At 42.6% G+C, this 20,852-nt stretch overlaps 1 protein-coding gene across 1 annotated transcript in view; it reads right to left on the bottom strand.

Annotated features, from left to right (window-relative positions):
* The window catches only part of GPR158 (G protein-coupled receptor 158), a 147,851-nt gene extending 132,838 nt beyond the window's left edge, over positions 1 to 15,013 (bottom strand). The window contains exon 1 of the mRNA XM_018557950.1: positions 14,252 to 15,013. Within this exon, the coding sequence (XP_018413452.1) occupies positions 14,252 to 14,988 (737 nt within the window). The 5' untranslated portion in view covers positions 14,989 to 15,013. The remainder of the gene's footprint in view (positions 1 to 14,251) is intronic.
* Between the last annotated feature and the right edge of the window lie 5,839 nt (positions 15,014 to 20,852).

Below are 20,852 nucleotides of genomic sequence, written 5' to 3' on the forward strand. Positions count from 1 at the left end.
TATCCATTTGGGATGGTTATTCATTCTGTTATATGGCTATCGCAGATTTCCTCCATTACAGAGATCCTGAAGAAGTGCATGAAGTGTGAAATGCGTTGAACTATAACCACTCCAACCACCAACAAAAAGAAGAACCAACTTTAAATCAAGTGACTGCAAAGAATTGTTGTGCAGTTACTTCTCTGAGTTTCTTACTTTGGAATATTATTTGGGTGGTATGTGGAGGTGTACAAACCTGTATATCTACAAGCAAAGAATCCGGATACGAACATTTATTGCAACAAGATTTTTTTATTCATGGTTTTATCTATTCCATTTCTATTTTTAATCATGTTATAAAATAAAGACACATCTTGTTTGATTTTGATGTAATAGATTTTTTTGGCTCTGTCATTAAGCACCTAAACAAAAAAACACCTAAAACCCACCTTTTTTTCTCGAATCCTATTAGTAATTTCTAGTGGGAAAAAAAAAGTGAAATGGGACAGCATCTAAAAGTGACTGCTGACCTCAGATCAACCACACAATTAAATCAAAGAAAAAAAATGCTTTTGATATTTACATAGCTCATCCAAAGAGACCGCCCACTGCTTGCATCAGAGCTGAGGGTTCGTGAGACGAGTATTGAGGCAGGATGCTGTATGCACTGAGAAGCACAGAGACCCAGTGATGATGTAATGAAAACAGAAAGGTTTACTTAATGATTTTATTGGCATGTTTACATGGGGGAGGGACTATGTAAAGCAAAATATAAGCAGATTAAACTTCAGCTTTAAAGGGCATTGCAATTAAATGTTAACATTTTAAATTACACTAATAAATACCCCAGCAGTGCTTACATGTTTGTCGGCAGCTTGTGTATAACTGATTAAAGCCACACTTTCCTTTCCCGCTGCTCATTCCTCGGATCTTGGTTCCCTTTCAGAGCTACAGCCTCCAGCACGTTCTTCACCTCAGACACACATTAAGCTGTTTGGCATGTTCACCGGCCACTACATCACTACTGTCCTGACATAAGGACTGGCGGGTGGGACCACTGCTTGCAATGGGCAATGCAGGGTTCGGACACTGCCAGACTTTTTAGATGTAAAAATTATACTAGAACCCATAGCTCTGCTAGAGAGCTCAGTTTCGAGGAACAAGCAGCAGAACAGGTAAGTATACAGTAAACTGTCTTCTTTTGCATGTTTTTATCCATTTTGTATAAAAGGAAGACATTTCCATTTGTGCTGGAAAAGAGGCAAAGGGTGTGTCACTCCTCTGACCCATCCAGCATTGAGCATCAAGCAATCCCACCTCAACCTAAACACTCAACCATCACAGTGTCAAACAATTCATCCCCACACAGCTACCACCTCATATATAACTTGTCCCCCTTTTAGATTGTAAGCCCTCAGGGGCAGGGCCCTCCTTACCATCCTGTCTTGAATTGTATTGTGATTGTAATGTCTTCCTTATATTGTAAAGCGCTGCGCTAACTGTTGGCGCTATATAAATCCTGTATAAAAAAAATAATCTGTGTTATTTCACTGTTCCTACTGTTCATGTATACTGTATATTACATTACAGCTTAAAAAAAAAAAAACAGGTGCTTTGCTTGGAGCCCTGCTGGCTAAAAGGAGTAAATATAAAATATGATCACAATTTCTATACAGAGATCTTAAAAGGGAATGTATGCATTAAGAGTAATGAGGCTTGAACATTATTCCGTACATTACATTACACTAAACAGTGCTCATTAGTAGGAAGCATACTTTTTACCTAACAATGTGCTAACTATGATACTATGGCACCGATGTTCAAAGACACTGCTGCAGTTAGGTCAAATAATTTTAATTGTTTGCAAAGCTTTATTTCTGAAGAAAAAGAAAATTGTATGAAAATCTTATTTGATTTCTTCTCTTAAAGCTGAACTCCAGGAATTACTAAAGAACTACCCTTGCAGTCTGCAATATTTACCTTAAAGGAAAATGTTACTATAAAAAAAACCCTGCTCCCAATCCTAATCTAACCCCAAACATACACACGCCCCTACTTACTTCTCCATGATGGTGGTGGTTTCATCCAGCGTTTAAATCCTTGGTCCCAAAGTCTTCTCCTGCACTGAGTGCCACTTCCTATAGACCTAATTGGGGCTGTACTTCTAGACTAGATATGCAAGGAGCACAGCCACTTTCAAGTCTATGGAGAGGTGCAGACAGCACCAGAGAAAATTTTGGGGAAAAATACCATTGTCAAGGTGGCAAAATGTGAGGTACGTATCTGGGTTGAGGAGGAGTTCCACATTAGATTAGATTGGGAGCTCAGACGAGTGCTGGAACCTTTTTTTTTTTTTTTAGGTGAAATTGTAGCATCTTGAGCAAATCCACCACCACCACTTTTCCAGCAGCCCAGAACATCTTGTGTGAACGGACCCTAACTAGTACTTTATGGTTTTGATAAGCTGCTTAGGCAGGTCCGGCTTCAACAAATAATACATCTGTAGGAAATTGAGCCTTCCATCTGTGCATTCTGCGTTTCCTGACTTAGAGTGCATTACGACCCGTTATACAATGTAAAGTCTATAGAAATCCAAAGGCATTGGAGTGGCCATAACTGGATGACTGTTCTGGGAGTAGCTGATGCTCTATCAATCCTCAACATTTGAAGACTTTGCCCACTTTTGCCCCTTTTAACTTAACTGCCGCGATGATTCTTCTACATAACACTTTCCTCATTCCTCTATTTCTCAAGCACTTTCCAATATAACTAGGAGATATTTTCCTGAAACATTACAAAGAAAGTTCTCAAAGGGTATGCATATTATGAAAGTAAGTACACCCAGTTAATTTAAAAACACCATAATTGTGTTCCAGAAAGACACTGATGCTCACTATTTGTAATAGACTTACCCGTCTGTCGCTTCGGGATCGGCGCAGGCTTCTGCGACGTCATCACGGACGTCAGCAGGCCCCTCCTCCTATGTCGGCTTAAAGCTGCACAAATTCAATTGCCCGGCGTTCGAGCAAGGGAGAAGTCGCCGGGCAATGCAGCTCCTATACCACACGCTGAACTCTCCTCTGATTTCCACAAGCAGCTTACCCTGTCAAGGGATCCACCACTGTGAGACTCCTTGCCTACTTCCTGATTACAGCATTAGAGATCTCCTCCTCTCCAGCTACAGACACTAACCACACTTCCTCCCTGAATCTCCACTGGGATTACTGGCACATCCCTCCACACATGGATCTGAATATCGATCTGGTTTACAGAGGGACTATCTGTGGAACTATTCTCAAACGCAAGTACTTGTGATAGAATTCTATTCCCAAACTGACTGTTATACTTTCATAGTACAAGTACTTGCTGCCTTAATCTACTACCAAGAAGATTTTATGTGAAACATTTCCCATATACAAATATGAATTGCCTACGGCAGTGGTGGCGAACTTGGCACTCCAGCTGTGCCAAAACTACAAATCCCAACATGCATCTGCCTCGGGGAGTTATGTATGTGGCTGTCAGAGCATTGCAATGCTTCATGGGACTTGTAGTTGCAAAACAGCTGGAGTGCCAAGGTTCGCCACCACTGGCCTACGGGAACTATAGCATTGACTATCTGTGATACATTTCCAGCACTCAGGCTATAGTACTAGAGGTCTTTCTCTGAGTGGATACAGGAGAACCTCTCCAAAACCACATCTATAGGAGTTAATCCTAGTGTTCCAGAGTGCTCAGGGTGTTACGCTATCTAGCTACTCTTTATCTGATGCTACTGTATCTGTATACACTTGTTGTAGTGGTGGATTTCTTTGTACAAGGTTAATTTTTTATCAAATAAAATTTGTAAACAAAATATTACCAATTTACCAAAATATTCCCATTTTATGGGCTGTGAAAATCAAGGTCAATGAAATCTTTAGACTATGCCTGCAATAATAATTTTAAAATATTTATGGCAGTTTTTGAAGGAATATAACCTTTTTATTTCAATGCAGAATGCTGCGATTTAACTAGGTTTTATCGTTTGCAGTCACTGCAGCATTGCCAGTTTTTGTGTATCTTTTATTTCGGAAGCTGAAAAGCTGTAAAATGAAACAGGGAAACTCAGTGGACAGTTTCCATTTTAAACACCTCTAAAAGCCTGGTAATTTTAAAAGCTCAAAAAAAGCTTTCTGCTTCCATTGTTCCTTGACAGAAAAGCGAAGGTCATTTATTAAAGTCCTCAATGTGCAAAATCCAGGTCACTGCTGAAGTCACAGCAGCTTTGAACAATAAGAATAAGACCCCAGTGGTGCACAAATGGGTCTTAAAGGAGAAACGCAGTCAGTATAAAAACGCACACAATTTCTAAATCAACTCCCCACTGGTGTTACTTTATCTAGGCCAAATAATTGGGGAAAGATATTTTCTTTTTTTTTTCTTCCAAACAGCACGTACAAAAATCAGACTTATGTAAATAGCTTATATATTTTCCTAAAGTTTTCTATATTAAAGTTGAATTTAAAACCTATCAGGATACATCTTTTAAATGAAACAAGGAATTTAACAGAAGTCTACGGGCAAGCAGTTTCAATTTTCTTTGCTTAAAGCAGACATTTACACTCAAAAATCAAATTCTACCAATGCGTCCCTCTATGTATGATGATGAATAATAACATAGACATGTTAGGTGTAAAATGCTGTGATTTTAAAATACTTAGACCTGCAGAGCATTTTGCTTCAAAAGGGCAAAATGACTTCAGTTTGCCAAAGCAATACACACTTGTCATCAGCAGAGCATTGCTGGGAAAACTCATCTGTAATCTCACGAGATCTCAGGGAAAGGCATTTTCCTCCCCTGAGATGATGTGCATGGTCACATGTCCTAGTCACATGTCTAGTCACATGTGCCAGAAATCAAGGAAGTAAAAGGAGAGCTAGTAATCTGCCCTTAGTAAACATGGCCACTTAAGAGGACTGGGGAAGAAAAGAGAAATAAGGTATGCAAAGAATACAAAGCCGACAATTATCTAGAAGTATCTGTTTGTAGATTGTCATTACTAAATATTTCTTAAGGTGTGCTTGTTGTTATTGTCAAGATATAAGTAAATGCCCACCTAGTGTTTCAAACACTATACAGCTGCTCCTCACTTAATAACCTACCTGTTTAACGACCGTTCGGACCAGAACAAGAACGTGGGTATTTACAGCATGCAAACCGAATGGTCAGTATTGTACACTGTACCATATATTAGAGATGATTTCCTTTATTCCTCACTTAATGACATAGTTGTAGGAGTGGAACCCAGTCGTTAAGTTAGGAGTATCTGAATGGCCAAAAGTGGACACATTATTGAGCTCAGGTGTTTTCAGTGAAGGGTACTGGTACTGCTAATTCATACAAAGACATTTTAAACAAATGTGGGCTTCCAACTTTATGACAACAGTCTGGGGAAGGTCATTTTCTGTTCCAGCATGACTGTGCCCTGTGCACAAAGCAAACTCCATAAGGACATGAATTGAGCAGATTGGTATGGAAGAACCCAAGTGGACTACACAGAACCCTGACTTACAAACCTACTAAACACCTTTAGCCTGAACTGGAAAGCAAATTGGGAGTTAGTTCTTTTCATCCAACATCAGTACCTGACCTTTATATTCTTTTGGCTGAGAAACCTTTAGCCATATAGTGTAGCCCAGAACCATATTCCCATAGGTATGGCGGCAAAAAAAACTAAGCATGAATCTTGTTGGAAGTGCAAGGTGTCAGTATTGAATGTATTTGGATATAATCAGGCTGTCAAACAAAAATAATCTTAAATAAACTTCCACAGTCTACCACTAATTCAAGATTTTTTTAAATGAGAATAAGACTATCTGAGGTGTATGTAAACCCGAACAGTGGACTTCCCTCTTGGTCTGTTAAGTGAACCATTAAAAGTGTTTTGTTTTATCGGTTCAATAAATAAAAAAACATAAAGAACTATACCATTTTTTTTTCTTTAATGTACATTTTGCTCCCTGTGCTGTCAGGGATAATATACTAAACAGTATTAGAGATCAGCTGCTAGAGACAGGACATGATGCATAACATTGATATCACAATCAAGGAAGGCACATGGACGTTTCTTCAATAAAATAAATTTGCACATAAATAAATAAATCACCTCTTAACCAGAAACAAAACTTTACCATTCACACAGCTTCTATAGGGTGAGCATACACACCTGAGCTGATAAACACACTTAGGTCTCGTTCACACCTAGGCGTATTGCATATGCGCGTCTGTCGCACGACCGTCGCGCGTTTTTTAACCCCGATTCGCGGTAAAAAAAAGTCGCGCGTTTCCGAAGGCTACTTGGCTGTATCCCAATGGAAACGCGCAACAAAACGGCCCAAAGTAGTACCTGTACCTTTTCAGGCGTGGGCCGTAGCGCGTTAGGGACGGGCGGAAATACGCCAAGGTGGGAACGAGACCATTGAATACAATGGGATTTATTTTTTTGAGCGTTTTGTAGAGCGTTCGTCGAGCGTAGAACGCGCTACAAAACGTTCAGGTGTGAACGAGGGCTAAGATGATGCCATAGGTGCAACAAGAGGGAAACAAACAAACAAGCATTCTTGATGGTCAGAGCTGAGCCCAATCTTATGGGCTCTGTAGGGCTTTTTGCCTCTTTTTACCTTTGACAATACCCCCTTCTACAGTGCAAGGGATGTGCTCATCTGAAGTGAGTAAAGCTGAGGATTGGGAAACATGCTGATAGGAAGAGAGAGCAGAGAGACAAGTGTATCACTGTACCAGAGCACCTTTCACTGTTCAGTCGCAGGCTGGTCTAGGGCGAGATGGGTTTAGAGGTACTGGGTTGAATGATGCAGCTCATCAGACTGATGATATCTAGTGGTATAATAAGTACCATGGGGGCAGAAGCACTGGATTGAAGGTGAATATTGCAACAAAAGTTGGTTTTGTTATTTAAATTTTTTTATGGGCTGTTCATTTTTTCTTGCCGAAAGGATTTGTATTTCTGTCCATCCAGTCCTGCCACAGTGCAGCCAGCCAGGAAGGAAAGGGGACCTGAACTTTCTCTGCTGCAGTTTAACTTTTACTTATGGGCCTTCTCCCTATCCCTACACTTTGACCTAACAGTGGAAGGAGAAAAGGCACATTAATGAGTTCATCAATGTTAGGTGAATACAGAAGGGAAGCTGATGATGAAAAAAATAAACATTGGTTTAAAGGTCAAAAGACAAATTATTTTACTTTTGTGTCTTCATTGGTGAAATTCTCCCCCTGGTGACCATTGTTAGTGAGCCTGAAAGTGAAGGAAAATTCAAAACCTTGTCAACCTTGTTGAGTTGTTAACAGAGCAAAAGGTGAGGATAAATTATCCAATGGGGATAAATGGTGGCAACTGACTATGTTGGGAATTGCCCTCATCCTGGGGAGATATTTTCTCATTTCCTATTGTGGACAGGAAGTGAAGGAAAATCTCCCTGATACAACACTGAGAGCAAAAAAAAATAACCTGAAAGGGATTTAAACTAGGGTGGATAAAAATCTTATTTTAATAAAATGCTTTTGGAGTAAACATCTATCTAAAGATAGTTTTCTATTTAAGATGCATTAATAATTTAGTTTATTCAGCAATAAATGGAGCTTAGTTATGTAGCATGAGGCTGTATATTCTGCAATATTTACATTTTTGGTAAACTCATTCAATGAATCCAAGCTCTGCAAGCTGAGATAACATGCACTGCATTGATGCATTACTAAACATTGATTTTTAAGCAAATACAAAAATATGTAACATAATGTTATTGTTTTAATTAAATAAAAGAATTTGAGTAGTTCTCCAACTATGTGTGATTAACCTATTAACCTAAAATCGGTTCGGATATCGCTGTTTTACTAACCTGACAGCTTATTATTCTAAAATTTGAAACCTTAATTTTGTTTGCAAATAATAATATTAAAGATTCTTACTACCAGCAAGAATGAGCCCTTACATTTAAAGAGCACTTAGCGGGCATCCACTCACCTGCTGCCCGCCACGTCCCTCACCTTGTTGTGTCACTGCCGCATCACCAGCCATCCCATTAAAATGAATGGGACTGTTGGTGAGTCAACAGCGGGTCAGAGAAGGAGCCACTGCAGGACAGAGATGACAGTTGCTCTTTAAAATTATGATTTAAATCGAGTTGATTAAAGGAAGCCTTTTTACTAGTGATTTAAATCGTGATTTAAATCGACTTGATTTAAATCAAATCCACAATGATTAAAATTTCTCCTATTCTATCCAAAACTAAAAAATAGTCCATCTGTTTATTAGCATGGTTGAGATACTGCCTGAAATTTTCTCTTCACACTTAGAGCAAATCATTTTGAATGTTTGGGGTGACAGCAGTGCACTGAAGACACTTGTAGAAGAGGCCAGGCAAGATAAGACTTACGCCACTAGTTTACACCCCGTAACACGAGGTCATGACTTGCAATTTCTGCCACCAGAGAGCTTTCAAACTCCCGCTGGATCATGTTTTACAGAGGCGGCTTAGTTTGGAGTCTTTTTTAATTTTGCTGAAACCGCTGGAAAAAAGGATCCCCCACGTTTAATAACCTGTAGATTTTGTTTCTAATAATGCTTCTGATGTCACCAGTTCTGGCACAGGGGAAAGTGGCAAGAGTGGCACAAAAGAGCAGAGAAGGACCTAATTTTCACACTTGTGATGAGTTAAACAGCCAGGCAATAGTGAAGCTTTTAGTGTATGTCATGGCAAACATATACAGCACATACATGCACAGTTCTCCATATTTTATAAATTTAAATACCCCGAAAGTATAGAAAAATACCTGTTTATCTGCCAGGATGCACTCAACACCTAAGTCCTATTGTGGGATGAAAACACACAGGTGCACTAAGTGGTGTCAGCCCTGCCCTGTTTTCTTTTGCCAACCTACTTAGACCAGGGGTCTCAAACCTCCGGCCCTCCAGCTACGGTGGAACTACAAATCCCATGAGGCATTGCAAGATTCTCACAGCCACAGACATGACTCCCGAAGAGAGATGCATCATGGGATTTGTAGTTTCACCACAGCTGGAGGGCCGGAGGTTTGAGACCCCTGACTTAGACCCACCTACTCTTTCATCTCCACAACATAAACTCTAATCATTCCATAGTCCCAAGATAAAGACTGGGAGGGCCAATTGCTCTCCATGAGTTAACACAGGAAGTGAGCACTAGATACAGAACAGCTCTAAATATCTGACACGATCTACAGGTTTTCTTTTGCACTTGCCACACAGATATAACAAACCCATTTCTAAATTATATGTAACACACCAAAAGGGAGCAAATAGGAAAGGTTCATTGTTAGGCCTCATTTACACAGTGTAGAGTCGGATATGGCGTGCACGGCCATATCGGGCGGGACAGCTGCTGCAGGTGATTGCACGCCTGGGAGGATGCGGCCATACGCACACCCAAGCTGCACATCCGTGCGCGTCCGGGTGTCTGCACAGGGACACAGACAGATTGGATCCTGTCTGCGTCCAAGCACGGACACCCAGACCTGCACGGACGTGCAGTTCGGGTGTACGTTTGTCAGCGTACAGCCACGTCCTCCCATACGGAAGAACAGGCTGCTGCGTGCAATCACATGCAGCACCTGTCCCTCCTAGGAACAGCCCGATACGGCCGTGTACGCCGCACAGATCTGTACGGCCCAACTCTACACTGTGTGAATGAGGCCTTAGGGTTCACTTACACTTTGATATTGTCTTGGTTTAGCTTCTCTTTTAGGAGCCTTGAAACATTTCCTTACTCACTTTTTCTAGTGAGGGTCCAAAATGTGGTTATACAGCAGTCAACACTCGGCTGAATATCAATGATACATTATTCACTTCACAAACAATGAAGCCTGCTATAAGGCCAACTTGTATGAGTCTGAAAACTGAATTGTTTTTCATCCCCTATTGGAATCCTATATTGCCAATATTATAATCACCTCCTCATTGTCAGGAGGATACTCTAGCATGTCAGGCTGATCTTCTTGCTTGTCTTAATACAGGAGTCTTCTTTTCTCTGACATAAATGTGGTGATATTGTTTATTCTTATTCTTACAAAATAATGTTGTAGGATTCTTGAAGAAACTCAGCTTTCAACAGATACCCCTTATCAGCTGCCATGTCCTGGCCTAAAATGAGGACATCCTCCTCCCTTCTTTGCTGCTCTGATGCATAATTTAGTCATTATGAGGTTCTTCATGTGGCAATGTTTCAGATTAACGCATTCAAGAAAAGACTGTTCTGTCTTTGCAAGGACAGTAGAGCATTTTTAGAGGCATCTACTCTACTCTAGAGAATCTACAAAAGTGGGCACAGGGTCTCCTGGCAATTGCTTAGCCCTCTGTATTTTTTAAGAATTTCTGCACCGCTAATTTAACAACGCAGACCTCTCTTCCTCTCCCTGGTTCCTCCCTCTGATCTCCACATCACTACTGTGTCTTGTAGTGTCAGTTTCCCAGCAGATTTTGTAAGACATTTCCTCACTAATGGAGTGCTTTTCGGTGACACAGGATGCAGAAAAGGTTATTGCAATCTTGTTTTCAGGTAGCAGCTTAATTTTGAACTTTAAATTGGCCACAGGGTCACTTAGACAATTTAACACATAGGCTGTGAAAGGCAAGTACTATCCCTGACCAAGACTGCTGCCTTAAATGTTAAGAAGTCTAAGGGGAATAACATGACAATGGCAACATAAGCCTTTAGCACAGGGACAGGGACAGTCAGAGAACTATAGCGGTGGCTCAGTATCTTCCATTAGGGCTGAACACCACCCTCAATCACTCTTAAACAGTAGCTTAAATGGGAAACCTGGTATTGTAAAGCATGCATTACCAGCTTTTTGGCCAGAGAATTTAGTTGGTGGGGAATAGCAATATTGGGTGAGCATCTCTCTTCCTGGTCAAGAATATCCACAATTAATCAACACAAGGGTTCAAGCTCAAAGTGTCAGGGTTATCTACCTGCAATACTAAGACAAACTAGCAACTGGGCCAAAAATGTCAGGCAATTTGTGACTGGCATTTGAGAAGAAGTTTAGAAATAGCAGCACTTCCTTGCTACTAATGGTGATACCTGCCCTAGGGCCCCAACATGATTGTGGGTAGAGGTGGTACTCGAATGTAGTTGTCTGCCACTTCCACACTTGATTCTAGATGACAATGCCATTGTTAAACAATTACCTGCTCACTAGAAATGACAGTCATGACTCATATAATGTTATTTTAATGTAACTGATAGTGTGTAGAGAGATTGAGTGCCTGATTGACTAAGATACTTTAACTCACAAGACAATTCTTACAATGCCGCCAAAGGATGATAATTTTACGAGACGTAAAAGTAAAAAAATGTATGTGTACAGGAAGAGGGCATTTACGTTTGTTTTAGAACTCTGTTGTAAAAATCCACAAACACGACTGGCATCCGTCAGCCTCCGATAAACGTAAACTTGACTGTCTGAGCACTTGAGACATTTAATGAAGAAAACTGCCTGAAAATGTATTGACCATGCAATCTTCAAGTCAAAACATAAATAAGTAGGTTGAATTGTCCACTTATTTCAGTGTATAGTCTTTGGGAAGTACACACATGGGCAATATTTCAACTAGTATCAGCAATTTTACAAGTAAATCTTCGAATACAATATTCTTTACTGCCAATGGTTGTTACAACACATATAGGACAAGCAGCCAGCTAACCCCAATCTCCTAGCTCTGTCATTTATTTCAATTGTACTCCCTAAGTCACTAAAGTGACCCTCAGAGTGGTCCGGCTTAACTGATCCTTGCCTGGCATGACAAAAATATATTTTTTGTCTTTTTGTGCAATTATGGCCCACAGATTGAAAGTGAGAATAATTATTGATGAACTGCAGTAAACAATGACAAACAGCAAATGAACTGCATCAGCGGCTATGATGAATGATGATAATTCTAAAGTTATAGTAGTAAGAGAGACAAGCATTGTGGCTGGTAATTGCCCTGCACAGGAAGGAGGTGTTGACTGAGAAAGGCTGGCCTGGAACAGAGAAAGATAGAGGGGATGCATGGCAGCATTAAACTGGAAATGGTGCAAGCAGATTTGGCACGAACCGCCAAAAGGTCTGCGGTTATCCAGGCTAATCGGTGTGATCTGGGATGAATCCTGGTTTACCTAATTCTTTAAGCAATTTTCTGAATGGTTGATGCCATAGTGTAAACATTGTCTTTAAAGGTATTTGGATCTTACAAATTTTACTTGCAAAAGATAATGAAAAAATGAGTTCCCTTATCATACCAAAAGTCTAGTCAACAGTGATAATGCTACACATTATCCAGTGCTAACTCTAGACATGTTTTAGGTTTAATGGAGAGAGTGCAGTTGACATAATGTTAAGATGTACTTGAAATGTTATTGATGCATTACACAATTAAATATTAAAATTGTAAGAGTGGTGATATAAAAGGGGATGGAGAATTCCCAGCCTTTGACAGAAACCATGGCTAGGCTCCATATGAACAAATTGGTAAATGATGTTTCAGGTTTAGCCTAACTTTAGCATTGTGTGTCATTGACATCTAAAAGAGAGTAACCAAAGAAATGGCATTGCGCTATTACACCACATCCACCCTAATACCCCATAAGAAGTCAGTCTCCAGCTATTCTGTGCGCTGCTGAGGATGGTAATCCTGACTTTATTGGCTTATTGTATATAATAACTGCATTGAGTTTGGCCTGGGTCAAGTCATTCGCTGAAATCCCCTGGTCTTAACAACAAATTACCCCAATTCCTTCTAAACTCACTCATTCAAGAGCAAAATCCTTTAACTAGCATAGCTGTTCGCATTGCCTGGCACTTTGTCTCACTGCCAATTGCCATGATCACCCAGATTGAGTCTGGCTTATGTCCATGCTTGTATTTAGAGGAGAAGAGGACATTAATATATTATAGTACTGTATGTACTTCAACACATAATTAATATGTAATGTAGAGGTATAATGAGGTTACTGTAGATGCTTCTTTTTCATCCTCTTTAGACTTATCACTAGTCCGGCACGCAAAGGGTGAGCCGTTTTAGTGAGCTATTTTTAGCAAACTGTTGCTAGTGTGTGTGTGTGTGTGTGTGTGTGTGTGTGTGTATCTATTGTAGGTGTGCATGCAATATGTTTGTGTGTCGGTGTCTATCTACGAATTTGGGTGCATTGTGTGTATCCACATATTTTTTATATGTGTGATAGTGTGTGTCTGTGAGTGTGCAAGTTGAGTACATGTGTCCAGAAATGTGTGTGGGTCTGTCCATGAGTGAAGGTGGGGGGTTGTGTGTGTCACCTCTATGTAAAAGGGAGAAAGAAGAGAAAGAAAGAAAATGGGTTTGTGTAGGTAGTGAGTGCATGACTATAAGTGAGTGACTGGTAGCAAGAAAATATGTGTATTTGTGTGTGTGTGTTCCAGGATGTGTCTGTTTTTAAGAACAATGAGATGTTCATTCCAGTTGGTAAAATTATGAATGCAACTGTGCAGCCACTAATTACCTAGTGTAGTGTAAGTAATAACATAGCAGCTATAGTTATTACGTTTATTAAGCCCGCAGTCGTACCAAGGGTTATCTGTCTGAACAATAGATTCAGTTTTAGCTTTACACAACATCCTGTGTAATTAAGAAACTTAATTAGGCTGCAGTTGTTATTATGCAAATATGCGAGTCACAGAATTCCACCAAGTATCACAGATTTGTATACAGCAAATAGTGAAACCTCGTATTAGCGTTCTTATTATTAGCCGATCATCATGGCACCAGCTAGCTCTAATGAGAAAATTGCCTATTACACAGTGTCTGTGAAGCTTCTCATTTATCCAAATCATGGTACAGCTAGTTGTAGTTAGTCACATTCAGCTGGACTTGTTTTGTAATGCTGAAGATGTTTTTCAACTCATTCATGTAGCTTATTTCACCGAAAAGAGTATCAAATACATACTCCAACATTGCTGGCCACACATCTGCCTGGACACATTTCATGGTGATTGGATTATGGTGATGGAGTTACTTGTGTGGCTAGAAATGCTGGGGTATGTTCCTGACACTTACTTGAGATGAGGAAGATACTTGGGTGAGTGGTCAAATGTCTTCAGCATTACAGAACAAGTCCAATTGAATGTTGCTAACTACTACAATCCCTGTTATACAGTGTTTGCCTCTGTCACCTATGAGCTAAGGCTAAGCCAGTACTGTTTAGAAAAATGTCCTCCTACCTGAATTCCCGTGCAAGGTTTGGCTTAAGCCCATAAAATGCAGTAGAGAGTGTTAAGAGCCAGTTGGGTTTGTACTTCCCTTGGTCACATTCTAGAAAAGGAGCGGACCACTTGACGTGACTTTTGTCTGTGATGTAGCTGGTTCCCTTCCTCCAGCTTTCCTCCAAAGTTTTAGCACCATTGGTGGACCTCTTGTGATGGTGAGGCCTCTGCTTGTGTCTGAAGGTGTGGAACCAGTCAGTTTCCTGGCTGGCATTGGCCAAGTGGTGAGTTGAGGAGGACAAGTCTTCCAGTAGGATCTTGTCCTCCACTCTGGTAGCTTGCAGAAACACCTGTGGTACATGGGAATGTGGCTCCACGTTGACAGTGATGGAACACCTCAGGATGCCGGGCTCTCCTTCTAAAACACTCCTGATCAGCGCCATGTACCACTCCAGGTCCCTGTGGGCAGGGTGCTCCTTTGAATTATTGCTCTGCAACATCATGTTTAAAAAGTTGGTCGAATGGACCAGCAGTTCCACGGAGCTGTTCAGCGACTGATGGGTCATTTTGGGAGAAAGCCCCGACAAGCTGCTCAGCTCGTACCTTTTGGAGCAGTTGGCACGCCTGAGTTCATTGGAGTCTCCAGTGTAGAGGAAGGAGGCGACGTGCTTCGGCAGATCCTCAGCCAGGCTGGGCACCGCGCCGCCGCCACTGCTGCTTTCGGTGGTCCTGATCCACAGCGCCGCGCGCTCCATGCTGTAGATAGGCTGGTGCTGATCCCGGCTCTTCTTCAGCACTTCTTGGTGAGCCGCACGCCCTTCCGAATCCCAGCTGGACGCCGCCAGCCAACAGGCATTGGCCAGAAGGACTGCCAAAACGGCGAGCGCAGCCATGATCCAAATCCAAATGGAGTTAGTCGCTGATGACCATCGGGGGGTTTCTAATATCCTCGTCCTTGCATACGGAAGCTATCACCTGTAGTCACCGGGAAAAAAAGCGGAGAGAGATAAAGCTCCAGTCTTCCCTCCCAGCAGGTTTCCAGTTGGAATTACGCAGACAGGCTCCTTGATCTGAGCAGGTTACATCCCATGTAGCACACAAGCTATAGTTAGACTGCTTACGTCTGTATCCCCATCCTCTCATATTCCTGAGGACTTCTCCCTCCAATGTCTGCATCTCCCGGGTAATCCCGATCCGTCACTTCAACCGAAGCAAGACATCACCTCCCTGCGAGGATGCGCCGGGCTCCCGTCCGTTTGCATGGAGGCAGCGATCCTCTACGGCGGCTAATTGACTACTTGGACAAGCTTAAGAAGAAAAAAAAAACCCTCCGCCTTCCTCCGCTTCTGAACGGATTTAACTCCACTTTGCAACAGCCAAACACGTACAGCTCGCAGCCTCCCTCCCACCGGCCTCCAATAGGTATGCCTCAGCCTTCCCCGGGCTGTGTTTGGGCGGCCTCTATGTCAATCATTGCACAGCCATTTGTAAAGGGAGGAAGAAAGGTGGAAGGAGCTGTCCAGTGCTGAACCTCGGGCTCGCTGGTGCTGCGCTACTGCTGATGCTGCGCTACTGCCACTGATGCTGCTTCTGCTGCTGCTGCTGCATCCTACACCTTCCCGTCTTTACATTGCTTTGTACTTCATCCTGTTGGCTGTGTTGAGTCACCGATGACATGATTGCATGAGGACCAGTCATACATTTGTCACTGTACTATTGGTATTTCATTGCTGGTGTAAATGGAAGAATGACCCATAGCTTAAAGAGGAAACAAAAACAAAAATCGTAACCCTTGCAGTGGGTCTATAGCCCGGCACTGCAAGGGTTGAAGTGATATTAAAGTGACACTAAACTCAGGAGTTAGATCTTAAAAATGCATTCAAGTAACTATTAACAAAAATGCATCTTATTTGTGTATTGCTCGGCTGAAAGGGAAAGGAGCCACCCTAAGGGCTTGTTCACACCAATTAGAGTGCATTACAGCGCGGTTAGCTGCTAGAACGCACTGTATCGCATACTAAATTACCCCCTGCATTCAGGGGCGTGGTGTTGTATTCAAGTTAATGGCAATGCAGCCATGCCCCTTGCAGTTTTGCCTGTACCAAAACGTGTGGCACGTTTGCGAGCACCAGTGTGCTCGCAAAAAATAGATTGCTGTGCCACGCGTTCTGGTCTGTGCGATTACACTGTGGGCGGGAGGGCGGGGGCGTGGCTGCGGTGACTGACTTGAATGGCCGAAGCAGGGGGGGTTTAGTATGCAATACAGTGCATTCCAGCAGCTAACCATGCTGGAATGCACTGTATATGGTGTGAAACAAGCCCTCAGGGCCTATTCACACCACATTCAGATCATCTTCAACACCAGACCATATTTTTTTTGACCCAAAATGCATCCTAATGTAGCCCTATGTTATTTCTGGCCTCTGTTCACACCAGCGCAGTCTGTTCCAGACCAGGAAAATACTGCATGCCTCATTTTGTCTGGTCTGGAACGCATAGAAATGCATCAAAAACGCATAAAAAATGCATGGAATGCACTGGAACGCACTGGACTGCAATTGAAAGCCCATTTTAAGCTATAAAAATGGGGCCTGGGGGTGGAAGGGGGCCCCATTAGGTTGTTGGGGCAAATTAAACATAGAACGTGTGAAGATAAAACAGTACTGTATCATTAAGTGTTGGAGTTAAAGCCTACAGTGTAGAAACAACTTAAGATACACAAGAGGAGTCTTTGGTATCTTGACATCGTTACTCACAGCTCTGAGAGAGGTCATCAGCAGGGGGGCTACATCACATTTTTGCTATGGGGCCCCATGGTCTGTAGTTACAGCCCTGCCTGTAATCCGGAGATTAAGTAACTTCCATGTGCATGCATCTGAGTGATGTCATTGGGGCCCAGCCAATCAAGCAGCCGAAGATTCAAAACCCAGAAAAAGACCGGGACAAAGACGGAAGTCCCGGTGAGGGAGGAGCACAGTGCTGGAGGGGATCACTTTAGCAGGTAAATCTTCCATACTGTGTTAATATGCTGTGCATACTATCACATTATAACTTAAAGGAGAACTATGGGGTTAAGGCTTTTCCCCATAGTTCTCCTTAGGGTAATGAGAGTACACAAACTAGCGTCCTCCCGTCACCCTAGGCTCAGTATACCGCGAGCTATAGCTCGCGGTATACTGAGACGCCGCAGCTGAATCGGATCCCGACAATTGTGCCGGGATCCGCCCAGCTGCGTGACTGACAGCTGGCTCTGCCTATCTAGAGGCAGAGCCAGCTGTAACCACCCCCTCCCCCATCCGTTCCGCCAGTCAGTGCTGGCGGAGCGGGGATGGGGGAATCCAGCCCCTCTCCTGTCACGGCAGAGAGCCATGACAGGATCGAGAGGTGAGCGAACGCCGGTATGTGTTCGCTTACCTCCCGATCTACTGAGCCGACCTGTGACAGTCTCATTGTCACAGGTCGGCTAGAACTATGAGGTGAGTGAAAAGCACTCACCTCATAGTTCTCCCTTAAAGCTCCTGGATTTTTTAAAGTCACTTTTCTTCCGCTTTAACTGCTCCTTTTTGTCTAGCTGACTTGTGTGAAGGACTTTAACTTACCTGATCCCCGCTCCTGCTGACTTAAGGACCGACATCTGCAGTCTTTTCCCTCAACTCTGTTCTGGCGCTCAAAGGCTTGCTGATATCATTGCATACAATGCAGGGCCTATAGCTCTGGACCTACAGACCTGGAGCTGGGGGAATAGCCTGTAGGAACCTGACCATTGCACCCACGATCAACAGATTGCAATTGCAATGCTTTGCAGGCTCAAGTGCCAAAAAAAAAATAGATGCACACAGACCTTGGTGCCAAGATGAAACAACTCCTGTGTTTGTGTTTGTGGGACTTACGTCATCCCAGGCTAGCCAATCAAGATGGCCAAAGAGGCCAAACCCAGACACAGACTAGGAGAAGATGGCAGTGCCAGCGAGGAAACTTGCAGCCTTCCCATTACTGGAGGGAAGGTGAGTATTGGTGAGTTTATTTCTGCTTTAACTTATTTTTTCAATAAGGCAAAGTTAAAAAGTCCAGAAGCCCATAATAACCAATTAGAATACACGGACTAGTCAACTGCAATCTTATTGGTTATTATAGGCACCAGTAATTTTCATGTGGATTTTGCTTGTTGCACTAATTTCTTCTTTAAAGTGAATCTATTAGGATAGAAAGATGGGAGATGCCATTGCTGACCTGTTCTAAGAATGGAAGAGAAGGCAGCACTCAGCACTACATAAAAGGGATTTTTTTCTAGTAAGCTTTGATTGCATTATCAAAAACAAGTCTAATATGTTTTCCTATTACAATGCTGATGTTATAACAGGAGAGGATATGCTGGGACTTTACAACTCCTTTAAGAAAGAATTTATTCCCAAAGATGTGCTGCATCTCTTCTAGAAATGACCACAGGAAAGCATAGAAAAAGTAGACTCCAGCTACCACTGAACTTCCATGCCTGCTACGGCTGTAAGCGCTAAAGGTCTGGTAGACCTCAGTGCTGCAATTGCATCTCCACCCCCCTTTCCTCCTGGCCAATCACAAAGCAAACAGCTCCATTTTGAAATTGACCAGGAGGAGAGGGGAAACGGAGATGTGATTGCAGCACTGTGGTCTATCAGTCTGAGACCGCCAGTGCTTACAGCCGAAGCAAGCATGGAAGTTCAGTAGCAGTTGGACCCTCCACCCACATGTGCTATATACTGATGATCTGCAGGGAGAAGGAGCCAGCGCTGATTATGGTAGGTGGCTTTACAGCGAAGTCACGCTACAACTTACTAAACTCAAGTAAGAAATGACCGTATTGTGCCCAGAGTCAGGCTGTAACACAATGCAAAATGTCGCCAACATTGCTGCTGAAATTTTGAAATCTGTTTAGGGATGTTTTTGACCGTGCGCTGCGATCTCTGGTCAGCTTGTGGCGGCCCCTTGAAATATGGAAGCTAACGAGATGCGATGTTCTATTTTCATGTATTACTTTGCTATAAAGCAGCTTTGCATAACATGCCATCTCCACCTAATTAGCATGTACCCTGTTGACAAAGGAGAACAAATTGTAAGTTTTAAAATGAGAATTTTATGTATCTCCCTTGCAGCATGCAATGCGAATTTATATTAATATTTCAAGACAAATCTAATTTATGTGTAATTAGTGGCTCTCATGAGTATATTACAAGTGTCTATTTAGAAAGTGCATACATCTTCCAAATCAAATGATCTGAATATCATTTTACACAATGTACGATTAGATAACCACCATTTGTCATGTTGCTTGATTTGCAGGAAGAGGTGGAACCATCCCTATCAACGGGCGGCAATCGTTAGCGTGTGCTGGAGTAAACAGATAAACAGGGCAATTAAAGAAGCAGTAGGGTGCAATATGATTAGTCAATCTTAGCTGGCTTTTACTGGGGGCAAAATGTTCTTTGCTGACACACTTAATAGACAGACGAAACCCCCCCGTGCATTTCTGCAGCATACTCAAGGATCTCAAACAGCCGCTGGTCAGCTCGCCAGAGCGAAGTGACAAATTGGAGGTGACTTATGAATGATAAACAGAAAATGATGTGGACAGTGCTGGCACCGATTGTTAGTCAGTCATCTGAATTCTGTTAGAGGGAGCTGTGATTAGTAGTTTAGAAGAGGCAATGTAACTTTAAATAATTGGACCCGATATAAAATAATTGTGAAGCTGTCTTTTATGCTTAAAGGAAATACACCTCCTGAGATATGGACCATTCGAAAGCAAAAATGCCAAATCTTAGTAACTGCCCCACGGTGATCACAGCTGTATTTGGGCATTAGGCTGTCCTACACCTGAATGATGATGTCCTTTAATTTAACTCCACCCCCTGACATGATTATTTTAGTAAAACCTACAGGGTTATTAACTAAGCTCTCATTCACACTAAAAAAGGCCGGCACGCAGAGCTCCGTGCTGCGTGCACGGCCGTATCGGGCAGCTCCCGGGAAGGACAGCTGCTGCGTGTGATTAGTACGCAGACCCTGTCCTTCTCTATGGGAGTATGCGGCCATACGCACCCCTACGCTCAAATGCAGGTCTGTACGGGTGCAGGTGTCCTGGCTCGGATGCAGATAGGATCCATCCTGTCAGCGTACGAGTATGCTCACCCGCACCTGCACGGACGTGCAGGGAGGGTGAGCGTAGGGGGGCGTATGGCCGCGTACTGCCATAGAGAAGGACAGGGGCTGCGTACTAATCACATGCAGCAGCTGTCCTTCCCGGGAGCTGCCCGATACGGGCGTGCACGCAGCACGGAGCTGTACATGACAGCCTTTTCTAGTGTGAATGAGGGCTAAGAGTGAAGAGTTTGGAGAAGGCAGGAGAAGTGAACAATCTCAGACAACATAGCTGAACTGGAAAGTGAGCTAAATTGGAGAATGTTTCCAAATCAGTTATTCTGACCGAGATTGTTCACTTCTCCAAACTCTTCACCCTTTAGTGAATAACCCTGCTAATTTTGGAAAAATTAGATTGTCTGTTTTATAGGCTGAGCTAGCCTTCAATTGTACAGGGCAACAAGAGAAAGGAGAGATGGAGGGAGAAGGGGCATTTGACCCCCTG

This window comes from Nanorana parkeri, unplaced genomic scaffold, assembly GCF_000935625.1.
Source record: "Nanorana parkeri isolate BGI_ZX_2015 unplaced genomic scaffold, ASM93562v1 scaffold313, whole genome shotgun sequence".
Lineage (NCBI taxonomy): Eukaryota > Metazoa > Chordata > Amphibia > Anura > Dicroglossidae > Nanorana > Nanorana parkeri.